The sequence below is a fragment of the Cavia porcellus genome, unplaced genomic scaffold (assembly GCF_034190915.1).
Source record: "Cavia porcellus strain 051 isolate PalLab524CR breed Dunkin Hartley unplaced genomic scaffold, mCavPor4.1 scaffold_4, whole genome shotgun sequence".
In the NCBI taxonomy this organism is placed as follows: Eukaryota; Metazoa; Chordata; class Mammalia; order Rodentia; family Caviidae; genus Cavia; species Cavia porcellus.
Window position 1 is genome coordinate 84,266,555 of NW_026947487.1, and position 12,201 is coordinate 84,278,755.

At 54.0% G+C, this 12,201-nt stretch overlaps 1 protein-coding gene across 2 annotated transcripts; it reads left to right on the plus strand.

The window, feature by feature from the left end:
- Positions 1–7,717: 7,717 nt before the first annotated feature.
- On the plus strand, positions 7,718–9,309 carry Ccl17 (C-C motif chemokine ligand 17). 2 transcript variants are annotated; one of them, XM_003471966.3, is made up of 3 exons: positions 7,718–7,845; positions 8,399–8,516; positions 9,043–9,309. In XM_003471966.3, the coding sequence occupies exons 1-3, from the start codon at positions 7,776–7,778 to the stop codon at positions 9,158–9,160; spliced, it is 306 nt and encodes a 101-aa protein (XP_003472014.1). In that variant the 5' UTR covers positions 7,718–7,775; the 3' UTR covers positions 9,161–9,309. The 2 variants fall into 2 exon arrangements, with proteins under 2 accessions (XP_003472014.1, XP_023421800.1); XM_023566032.2 differs by lacking the exon at positions 7,718–7,845 and having other exon boundaries at positions 8,252–8,516.
- The last annotated feature ends 2,892 nt before the right edge of the window (positions 9,310–12,201 follow it).

Here is a 12,201-nt window from a genome sequence, read left to right on the forward strand (position 1 = left end):
CCGCTGGCCCTGGTGCTGAACACACGCTCTGGGACACAGCGGATCCTTTTCAGTCAAACCATCCTCTGCCCCCTGGCAGGCTGCCAGATGAGGAACAGCAGGCTTCCGCCTCTTCAGCACTCCTGTCCTTGCACTCTGAGGGGTGCAAGGGGTGAGCCTTGAATTGTCCCAGGGCCACTGGGGAACCAAAGGCCTGCCTCTGAAATGACTTGGAATTAGGAACAAGTGCTCATTAGGAAGAGTCCATTCTAGCCATGAATGGGTTTACAGTGGTTTGTGGCACCAGAGGGAATCCCAGAGTCCTGACGTCCTGAAACCAGAGAAACAGAGACAAGTCTACTAGTGAAAGTGAGTCCAAGAGAAGGGTCCTGTACCCGGATCAGAAACAGAACCACCATTTGTCCATTCAATCACTCAGCCAGTCAAGGCAACAAGTACTATTGAGGGCCTGCCATGGGCCAGGGCACAGACTGGCAGCAGAGGGTGGTGACAGCAGAGGCAGGGAGGTAGGGAGGTGATGGGAAGGGGAGGGGTGAGGCACAGAGCAGGACAGGGCTGGTGGCTTGTCCCTTGGTGAATGTGGAACAGCAGGGGCATCTGAATAGAGGAGCTTTCATCCTGCAGGCTGCAGGGCAAGTGTAGAGAGAGGGGTCATGACGAGGTGTGTGCAGCCCTCCATCGGGGTGGGATGATGGCTTCTGGATATATCTGGGAGATGGCACCATGAGCTCCCAACAGATGGGAAGTGGGGGGTGAGAAGAGGTGGTGAGGAGAGCACCCAAATTCCTGGCCCAAGTAACCGGAAGGAAGGGGCTGGTGGGTTGGGAGTGGAGCAGGGTGGGGAGGGAGTCAGAATATGGTTCTGGACTGGGGGCTGGAGGTGCCTGTTTGGCATGCTGAGTAGGCAGCTGGATGCACAAGTCTGGAGTCTGAGTGTGAACTTGAGAGCCATTGACAGATGCATGATATTTTAAGTCAGGAACACATGCAGTTTGCCAGATATAGGCACCAAGGCAGTGATGCAAGGCGAAGCCTTCTAATGTATTTACATTCTTATTTTCATTTCGCAGATGTAGAAACTGACGCTCAGAGAAAAGCGGCTTTGAGCTCAAAATGTCACTGGGTACTGATGGTTGAGTCAAACTCAAAAGCTGGCTACGGGACCCTGTTTGCCTGTCTTCCCTCAGCAGAACAGCTATGCCATGCTTCGCATTTTTGTCTTGTCAGTAGCAGAGGTTAATGGGCTTTGGTTAGGGTAGGAGGGAAACAGCAAACAGGAGGCTGAACTTTGAAAGCAGCACACTAAGCTGGGGTGGCACCGACGCCCACAGAAGCTGAATGGGGAGCAGTGAAATGAGAATAAATAGGAAGGAAACACGCGTCACCCAAGAGTAACTGAGAGTGTCAGCAGCATGGGGAGGAACACAGGGAGCTATTGATGGTTCTTGGGGAGAGCATTCCATGTTCAGAGCAGCCCTCAGGTATAGACTCGGCCTGCAGGCTAGATAGCGTTGGGGGAGATTAGAGTGGAGGAAACAGGCTCGGTAAGTGAGACTGTTTGAAGGGAAGGAAGAGGGCTGAGCCAGTGGGCATAAGGAGGAGGTGAGGAAGTTGAGCACCCTTGGAAAATGGTACCAAGCAGAATCTCCGTCTGATGAGGCAAGGGATGAGTCAAGGGCAAAGTTGCAGAGTGGGCGTGGGGCAGATGGGGAGGCTACGGTACTGGCTGGAATGAGGAAGGGAAGCTGGCTCAAGAGGGAACTATTCCTGGGGCTGAGTGGGGAGGGGGCAGATCTCACAGTTCAGCGTGGGAGACAAAGTGGCACTGACCCAGCTAGAGTGTGAGGCAGGGGCCAGAGTCACAGACAGATAGCCAACCAGACGGATGGATGGACAGACAGGCAGGTGGTGCATCTGACTGAGGACAGAGATTCAGGAAGCATCCATCGGAGAACAAAGGTCTGGAGTAAATGACATCAAAGAAGGAGAAAGCATTGCTTAAGGTAAAAGCAGTCTAGGACAGAGGAGTCCAGGACAAAGATCCCTGCCACACTCCTGCAATGTCACCAAGAAGAGAACCAGGAAGAACTGTGCACCACGTGCCAGCGAGGAGGACTGTCCACAGGCAATGGTTCCCAGGGAGGGAAGGGGAGTTACGGAACCAGCTGGGGACCAAGGGAGTTTCCACTCCTCACCGTTAACTCACCCAGCTGTGCCATGAAGGAGTACCAGCCGTTAGGCTATCTTACACCACCTTGGCTGCACCCCAGGGTGGTGGAAGCTAGACTGGGGCCACGGCACGTGTGAGTAGCCACCGCCCTACACTGCCCCATGGGAGGTGACAGAGAGTTGACAGAGCGCCCGTAGAGAGACTCAGGTCCAGAGACTGCTTCCAGGAGCCCTGGGCCAGAAGCTTTGTTGTTCAGGATTCATTAAATCACAAATGGTATTTATAAACAACGGAGTACTAATCTGCTATAAAGAAAGATAAATTCATGTCATTTTTAGAAAAAGAAATGCACTTTGAGACCAAAATTTAAGTGAAAATAATCAGACACATAACTTAAGTATTGCACGGATTCTCTTATATATGAGAAGTCCAAAAAATAAATATCTCAAAGAACAAAATAAAACACAGATATTAAGAAACAAGACACCAGGCATGACACATGTTTGTAATCCCTGCACTCAGGAGGCTGAGACAGGAGGATGGCCGTGAGTTCAAGGCTGGCCTGGGCTACATACTGAGGTCAAGCCTGAATTACAGAGTGAGACCTGTCTCAAAAGAAAGAAGAGAAGAAAAGAAACAGGGAGATAGATTTTATGCAAATAAGGAGACCAAGAGTTGGAGGGAGGAAAGAGAAAGGGGAGGTAAAAAGGATCAAGATGTGGGGGCTGGGGATTTAGCTCAGCAGCATAAGCACCTGCCTTGCAAGCAGGCAGTCGTGAGCTCGATCCCCAATCAAGATGTGTTATGTCCGTGTACCAGCTCCCTGTGGAGAATGTGATCATTAAGCAGGCAGTTGTGAGTTCAATCCCCGGTACCGATAAAAAGGAAAAAGACAAAAAAAAAATTTCTTTAATTATAAGTAGGCAGAGGAAATGGTAGTGGGAAGTACAGACCACGTAGCAGAGAAACCGGGTCATGAATGAAAGTAGAAGCAAAAGGTCAAAGGTCAGTGGAGGTCCAGAAGCTGACTTAATAAAACCTGGAGAGACAAGACAAGATGATGCAGAGACGGGGCCATGTTGTCAGCAGAAGCTGGGGCCAAGGTGGGAGGCTGTGCACAGCCAGGAGGCAGAGCTGTGGCTGAAAAGGGTGTAGAAGGTCGGGAAGAGGAAGAAAGCCACGGCTGAGGCTGAGGCGGTGCCGGATGAGCAGAAAATGGCCACAACCTCCAAGAAAATTGTAAACCAATCCCCTTGGTTGGTGGAATGTGTGGGTTAAAAACAATCTGTTCTAAAGTGAAGGAGCACCTAGGATGGCACGTGAGCTGGGCCCACGCTGCAGTTTGGAAATGTGTAAGTGGCCATGCGTCTATTCAGGCATCCGTGCATGCCCATATCCATCCACCCATCGCCCATCAGCCCATTTTTCCATCCCTCCCTCCAGCCACCCATCTACCCACCTATGCCATTACTACCTCTCTATCCATTCAACAAACATTTTCTTGTGCACCTACTGGGTACTTAGCCTGGAGGGGCAAATAGGAACCCAGAAGAGATGCACATTTTCAAGGATTCCACAGCTTTCCGTGTGAGACACAATAAATAAAGCAGCAGTCACGCCCATTATGAAGGCAGCTGTGACTAGGGGGAGTCAATGACCTCTGGGGACATGGAGGAAGGCGGGGGATTGAAGGAAGGAAGTGAAGGTCTAAGCTGGATCTGAAAGAGGGCAGGAGTGAAAGGAAGTGGGGTGGTGGGTAGAAGCAAGTGTTCTAGACAGAGGAACAGCTCGGCTCTGGGGTCAGCCAGTGCTCACATTTCCAGGAACTGAAAGCTAAGTGGTATCAGGGTGCAGGCTAGAAGAGGCAGTCCAGGCAGGAGACATAGAAGGAATTTGGCTTTGTCCTGAAGGCAGTGGGGAGGCCAATCCCTGAAGGACCTCAGGAGGGCAAAGCCTTGCTCAGAACTATGTCACCAGGCTTTAGAGAGGAGTCACATTGCAGGGGCAGCCAGGAAGCTGGGATAAGAAGGGTACAGGCCAAGGTCCCACAGAAGACACAGTTGAGCATGTGGACGGGAGGAGGAGACGGTTCAAAATGCCTAATGCCACAGGCCTTGCCGATTGGCTGAATGTGGGCTCCAGAGGAGGAGAACCTGGCAAACGCCTGTCAGGAATGGTGGACTCATCACTGAAGTGGGAGAGGGCCGTATTTGGAGATGAGGGGTGGAAACCGCACTGGGGACCCTCACATCTCAGCCAAACTGGCCCTGATCTCTGGTCCTCAGCAGGGCAGGATAAAGCCAGTTGCATCTGCTAGAGGATGAGGCTGAGTGGACAAAACCAGGATCTGCTCTGGGAGGCCTGGGGAAGCCAGTGCCTCAGTGGACACTGCTGTGACCTGGGATGACACTTGTGGTCAGACTTCTGCTCCTGAACTGTGGCAGTTGTAGGGTGCAATGGAAAGCGATGAAGAGCTTCTGCCCCAGCCACCTGCTGCCTGTCTGTGACCCAGCCCCAGCCCCAGGGAGGGGCTTGCTCCTTTGTTTTAGCGTGAGGGGCCCAGACTCCTTCTTGCCAAAGCAAGGTGGGCGTTGACACCTAGGGTTCTTCTTACCTCAAGGGTCTCCACTGAGGCAGCAGCTGGAGACTGGGGCAGGAGGGGACTGTGCATTGGCAGGTGGTGTCTGGCCTGCTCAGTCAGAGGACCACCAGGGCCACTTCCTTCCCGCCACACCCCATTCTCCTTCCACACTCTGCTCCTAACACCACTGCTGCAGCCAGAGCACCAATGCCCTCTACAAGCCTTTCTTAAGGCCACCGCCTCCCCAGGCAACGTTCCGCACTTCCCATTTGTCCCATCATCATCCAGGCCTTGCTCCCACACTGGGATTCCAGGACCCACCACCCGGAAGGTCCCTGGGAATCTGTGTCACTGCCTGGGGAAACAGAGGAGGATTAAATCTGGTTAATCCCTGATTAGGAAACCACCTTACAAATGTCCCTGGTTTTGCTGTTCCAAACAATGCTGGGAGGTATCTCTGCCTCTGCTTCCTTCTGCCCTAAATTCACCAGGCTGAGATCACTGACAGTCTGTCCGCATGTGCCTGGCACTGGACGGGGTGCTGGGGAGGCCCTGGTGCAGGGTGAAGTAGCCACAGTGTTGGCCTCACTGTCTGAGCCTTGCATCAGGGCTGTTTCCACACCAAAGTTCCCACTGATCTAATGTATCTTCCCACATTCCCTCCTGCATGCCTTTGGCTTGGCAGTGCCCACCCCACCTTGCTGCTATGAATACTGCATACTAGGCCCATGCTACCATCTCCAGGCAGCCTTTTGAGGTCTGCAGGCCAGAAGCATCCTCTCCCCACCCTGCATCCTAAGTCTCAGGTCTGTTCCAAACCCTTCCTGTGAACTCCTCAAGTGTAAGGCCAGGCCTCTGTGGGGGGTGGGGGGCACCCAAGCAGCAGTACCACTCTGTCCCCCACTGGTCAGGCAATTGGACCAGTGCTAACCCAAGACCTTTTGCCCCTGCTGCTATGACCGATCCCTAGAAGGACAGGGGAATTAGGGTCCTTCCAGAGAAAAGTTTATGAGTGGGCAGCAGACAGAGAGGACCAAGACCCAAGAAGGGAAGTTCCCCAGAAATGGAGGTCAAGTCCTTAACCACATTGGAGCAGTCCATTGCCTAGAATAGTAATTAGGCACAGGTAGAGGAGCCCCAAGAGGACTTAGCGTGTGCCACTGGGCAGAGGGCATAGGAAAGTGAGGTCGAGGGCAGCCAGCTCCAGGTTGATCCTCCTGGGACCCAGGCCTCCTACTGCAGGCCACACCCACCTGCGTCTCCATCCCAGCCCAGCCAGCATGGGTGCACTCTCAGCAAACTCACACCACGTGCAGGGTCTCCTGGGGATAGGAGCAAGGGTTCAGGCAGAGAGGTTAGAGACAGAGATGCCGCCCAGACTTTGGCTGGGAGGTACAGGGCTAGGGTCTCTAGCCGCTGATGTGATTCAAAAGAAGCAGAGATATAAATGCTGGTATGAGAACCACCCAGGAAAGAACTCATTTTTCCTAGACCTGCCATTGGCTAGACTCCTGGAAACAATTTAGAATTCCCTCTACTGGGAAAGTTGAGCCCCAGAGAGGGTCTATGAGCTTCGTGAGGTCACACAGCCAGGTGGTGGGACAGGATCTTGTTCACACAGACAGGAACTAAGGCAGACCTGCCTTTCTGAGGGACCCTGCTGGGGAACAAGAAACAATGTCTTGTCCTGATATGACCTGCTCCTCTCCTAGGTAACTGAGGATGGATGAGATTACACTCAGAGTCCTGCCCTTGGGAGTTGGGTTTCAACAAAACATCAGTACTTTCTCATCACTGTTAATGAAAGTTTAATAATGATTCAATGATTATCACAGAGCTGACCCCAAGAGAACCAAATGCACATAACAGCATGGAAGTATCATTCTCAGTGCCACTGGTCCCTCAGGGACAGGGGAAGCTGGGCCCAGACTCCATATATCACAAAGTCCAGGCACCTCTGGGCCTCAAGCTGCTCTGCCAGGCTGCTGCTGCACATCTGGAGGCAGGCAGAGGCTCCTTCTCCTTTATTTATTTATTGACTTATTTATTTATTCAGGTGTTTTGAAACGGGGTCTTACTCTATAGTTCAGGCTGGCCTTGAATTTATGGTGATCCTCCTGCCTCAGCCTTCTAGGTGCTGGGATTATAGGCCTGTATCATATCTGACCCACGGGTTCCTTCTAATGCTCTGTCCCTTTGGAGCCCTGCTGGTCAGGGGACTGATAGGTGTGCAATGACGCTCTGACCTCGAGTTGCACAGAAAGTTCCAAGTTGGGTTCAAAGCATACCGAGCTCTGGGAGGAGCCTGATCAGAGCTTTAGGTGGACTCTGCCATGCAGCGTGGCATCTCTCAAGCATCTTTCCATTCTGCAGGCATCTGAAGTCTGGGGCATGGGGCTCCCCACCCATTGAAGTTCAGTGCGAGTGTGGACTAAATGTGCTTAAAGCCCCGTCTGGAGAAGGAGAAGCAGCTGTCTTTCAGGGCCCTTTGAGCCTCAGGCCTTTCTTAGAGTTCTAGGGCTTGGCTTCTCTGCAGAGCAGCTGGGCACCTGAGCACAGTGGTCTACAGCCCCTCGGGGGACTCTCCTAATACTCCAAAGCTCTTGGCTCTCCTGACCTCTGATGCTTGTCCACCCTAACTGTCCCCCGGGCACCGGGCCCCATTGCTCACCAGCACCCGAGCAGGATAAACCCAGTGCAGGACGGGGGCCTCTTGGTTCTGCTAGTAGAGGAGAAATGTCCCCTAGAAAAGAAGAAGTGTCACTATCGTGTCCTTGGACAGATGGACTCCACCTCTGTCCTCAGTTCAGTACTCATTCTCTGGAAAGCCACAAACATTCCAAGACTGGACTTCTACCGAATCTCAAATTCTGTGAATTACCCTGGGGCCGGAAGGCAGTGGGAGGCAACTGAGGCGGGGCACGAGCTTGAAGAGGTTAAATATGTCGCCCCCAGCCTTGCCACCATGCTCGTCTCTGCCAAGGAGACAGATCTGTGCAGAGAATTCATCCTAGCTCTGGTGCCATGACGTCCCTGCAGATGCTGTTCCTGGCCGCCCTGCTCCTGGGCGCTTCTCTGCAACACAGCCATGCAGGTGAGAGCCAGCCACAGGTGCGGAGTGTGGGGCAGAAGTGGGCCCTGTCTGTGCCCACAGAGGACACTGGGGCTGGAAGATGATGACGGTGATGATGCTGCATCCCTGCCCTTGGAGGCGGGCTTGGGGTGGGACACCGTGCAGCACATCTGGCACTGTGACTGGGCCTGCAGCGCAGAATGAATGATTCTCAGAGCTTAGCATGGATTAGCATCTGTTTTATTAATGGGCTTTTATGCATTGAGGGAAGCAGCATAAAGACAGGAGGATTGGTTCCAAGAACATGGGGAAAAAAGAGGTTTTTATATTCAGGTGGGAAAGGAAAGTTAAAACAAAGTTGCTGGTTATAGATGCACCTACAGATATGTGCACAAACACACAGGACCCCCTCAGAGGCCTCACACACACATGCACAGAGACACAAAATCACCCATCCCACAAATACAGCATGGAGATGCACAGAGGCAGTCACCACATGCAGATACACAGACAGACACACAGACAGACACCCTTCCCCTAGATGCTCAGACACCCACTCCTGCTCTCTCTGTAGCTCTAGCCACCAACGTGGGGCGAGAGTGCTGCCTGGACTACTTCAAGGGAGCCATTCCCATCAGAAAGCTGGTGAGCTGGTACAGAACCTCAGACGAGTGTCCCAAGGACGCTATCGTGTAAGTCCCCCTCGGCGGCACCTCTACTCCTGGGGCTTTGGAGCTCCCAGGACAGCCATTGGGGAGACAGGCAAGAGCCCTGACCGCCAGCTCGGCCCCTGGGGCAGCTGCTGCAGTCCACACTGGGATACCCAAGGAGCTGCAGGCCACGTGGTCCAAACTCCCTGCTGACTTCTGGTGAAACTAAGGCACTGGGAGGGATGGGACACTCCAGGTCATGCAGCCAGCCAGTGATCTCCGGAGCCGGAGCCAGGTGGAGGCCAACTGTCCTCACAGCCCCCTCTGGTACCCTCTGTCTCCGGACTCTAGGGAGAGTGGGCACAAGGTCTCCAGCCCTGACCCCTGAAAGCTGTACTCAGCGGGGAGTGTGACTTTCACTGAGCCACAGCAGTCAGATGTCCCAGGGCTGCCACTGCTGACCAGTGTGGCTCTAGGCAAGTTCTCACCTCTTGGAGCTTCTGGGCAGTGGTCAGCCCAGGGCAGGCAGGCTGTCTGGCTCAGACCCCTGACACTTCCCTCTGAGCAGGTTTGAGACTGTCCAGAACAGGCGCATCTGTTCGAACCCTGAGGACAGGCACGTGAAGAAGGCAGTTCGACACTTGCAGAGCCGCAAGAAGTCACAGAGAGCCACTGCCCAGGACTGATGGACTCTTTGGACCATTCAGAGTCTTCCAGCATCAGTGTTCAGGCCCCCAGCCCTGAGCTGCCTGAGGAGTCACAGGGAGGGGGAGGGTCACCTTCTGAACAGAAGCAAGGGACCCAGAGATCCCAGAATAAAGTCTTTCCTCATCCATCTGATCTGGGTCATGTGTTCTGTCCCCACAGTGCCAGACACCCGTCCCCTCTGGGCTGACACTGTCAGGGTCCGCAGAGAGCATCTGATCCTGGCCAGTCTGGGTCAGAAAGGAAAATAAGGCAGACAGTGAGGCATGGCTGCTGCAGACCGCGCACAAGTGAGGGGCACACCTGACAGGGAGGGTGGAGCTGAGCAATGCAGGACAGAACCCAGCAGCCCCAGGCTGGCCCCTCCCCTGCTGGAAGGTAGAGTCCAGGAAGGCCAGCTGGTCTTTTCTGTCCCCAGAGTCACCCCCGGACCAGCCCCTAGCCTTCCCCGATGCAGGACTGGGAACACACGTGGCTCCCTTTGTGTTTTGGATTCAATTGTGGGCAAGTGTTCCCAGGAGCTTTCGAGTGCTGGGCAGTTTCCTGGCTGGATGGGGAATGGGGGAAGTATCCTGCAGCCCCTGGCCCATCTGCCCCAGTCCCCAGTCCCTCAGCACTCACTGCACTTCAGCTGACTCCAGAAAATCTCTGGGTCCTCTCTCTCAGTTCACTGCAGCATCCCCACTGCCAGCTGAGTTGTGGGCCTGGATCCTAGGTGGCTTCCTGAGCACCAGGACTGTGCCCCGTTCTACTCCTCTAGCGCCCCCCACTGTATTCCCAGGGTCTACCCCCCCCCCCCCCCCCCCGCCCTCCTCTCCTTGTAGGCAGCCCCAGGATGGCTCCTCCCCACCAGTCCCCATCCAGTCAGGCCCAGTGCTGCCCCACTCTCACCCCTACTCAGGCTGCCTTGAGTCCCTCGTGTGGGCTGTTCTCTCAGGCTTTCCTGGCCAGCCTGGCTGTACCTGTCAATCCCAGCTCCTGCATCACACTGGGCGCTCTGCAAGCCAGAGTCCCCTACCCCCACCCAGTGCTCTGAAGGGGGAGACAGGAGCCTCTTCCTAACCCAGCTCAGGGCTGGAGCCACAGGGGGCAGTGGGAGAATCATGGGTCTTTGCATTCCAGGACTACCACACACATCGTCCTGCTTCTTTTGGGACAGCCTGGGGCAGAGGCATTGGGCTGATCCGTCCAGTGCTCACTGAGCCCTGCGTGGTTGTGCAGGGCTGAGGTCTGGTCATTTTAATCGAGGTGTTCACTTCCTGCTGCCCCTTGTGGCCATTCATCTCATAGCAGGACAGATGTCCACTCTCCAATAGACGAAAAAGTTATTTAACAATAAAGAGGCAACATGGGAACATCCTCCAACCTCAGTGTCTCTGCGGCATAGGCATCTCTCTCTCCCTTCCTGTCCTGATGTCATCGAGGGGGAGCCCTCGAGCAACTGTAGCTCACTGAGTCCCGGGGCAGCCTGTTTGAGGGCCTTGTGGAGTAGGGTCCTCTGGGTCTACTAGGCAGGAGGGTGACCTAAATCATGAGGGACCCTGAGTTTGAGGCCAGCCTGGGCTACATAGTGAACTCAAGGCCATCCTGAACTACAAAGTGAGACTCTGTCTCAAAAAAATCCCAAACAAATAAATAAATGGAGGGAGGCAGGAGGCTGTCCCCTGAGGCAGTAAGGGAGCTCAACCAGGGACTCTGAATGCTTAACTCTGAACAGAATGCAGAATGGTAACTGCATTGCAGTTTGCCTAAGAGAAGCAAGAACTTCTGGGACTGGGCAGTGCTGGGCCTAGCGTGTGTCGAGGCCCTGGGTTCAATTTCTACAACTGGAGGGAAAAACCAGACCTTCATCCCAAGAAGCCCACGGGATAAACTCTGAAAAGGAGAGATGAGGGAGCTCATGAGGAGCCTTGAGAACCAGAGGGCAGGGGCCAGGTCCAGGCCACTGAGCAGGGCCAGCTGGAGCCAGGAAGCCAAGTACTCGACAGCACTGCCATGATGTCAGGGAGCTGGGGTGAGGTGCTACCCTGTTCCCCCAGTGCATGTGAGGAACTGTGACTTGGAGAACCCCATAATCAGCAAGCGGAGGAGGAAAAGGAGGAGCGAGCAGAGACAGTGAAAGGGCACCAGCTGTACAGTTTCCTCCACTGAAAGCCAGTTCCCTCTAGGAGCTCACCTCCTCCAGGAGGCCCTCCCTGGTCTCCTTGATTGCACCTAACCAGCAATCTACCAGCTCCTCGCTCTCAACTGTCTGATATTAGCCACATGCTGTCCCCCGCCTTATAGTTGCTCAGGGCTGGATTTGGCTAAGGCGTTCACTGGTGTGGGTTTTCAGGTCAGATAATGGAGTTATAAGGGGAAGGAGTATCCTGTGCATGGCGGACATTTGATTTATACATTTGCATCAGGTGAATCCCACAGAGGCACTAGTGGGGAAAGAAACGTCTGCCTTAACTGCTGGGCCCACACATCCTGAAAGGTGAAACTTGGGTCCTTCCCCAATGGTCCACCAGAGGGCGCCATGTAACACAATTCTGAGGTTGCTGTCTGAGGCCAAGGGCCTCAGCACTGCCCCCAGGGATGACATCTGATGGTACCTTTAGGGCAGCCGGCTAGCACTTCTCTGGGAGCAGGGGCCAGGAAACCATGAAATACACTGCCTGGGGATAGCTGGGTACAGAAGAGAAAGGAAAAAACGCTGCTGGAGTTGCAGGACTCCTGTTCTCAGGAGAAACTCAGGCTGTGATTGGAGCACTAAACAGGGGTGGCCTGTGTTTTCTGAGTCTGTTTGGCCATGTGGCATCCATTCATCACAGGTTAAAGGAACGGCTGAAGTTGTTAAGGCTTCTGTGATCCAACTTTCATGGTTGTTCAAAAACCATATTGTAGCTGGGTGTGGTACGAGCCTGTAGTTCTAGCTAATTGGGAGGCTGAGGTGGGAGGGTCACTAGAGTCCAGGAGCTCTGGACAGTGTGCTATGCCGATGGGGTGTCCGCACTAAATTTGGCATCAGTATGGTGCC

Excerpts from the sequence above, each read along its gene's own strand:
- Ccl17 (XM_023566032.2), top strand. The coding sequence starts at position 8,254 with ATGCACAGAGACACAAAATCACCCATCCCACAAATACAGCATGGAGAT. Across the intron at positions 8,517-9,042 it reads TGTCCCAAGGACGCTATCGT|GTTTGAGACTGTCCAGAACA; the intron begins GTAAGTCCCCCT and ends CCCTCTGAGCAG.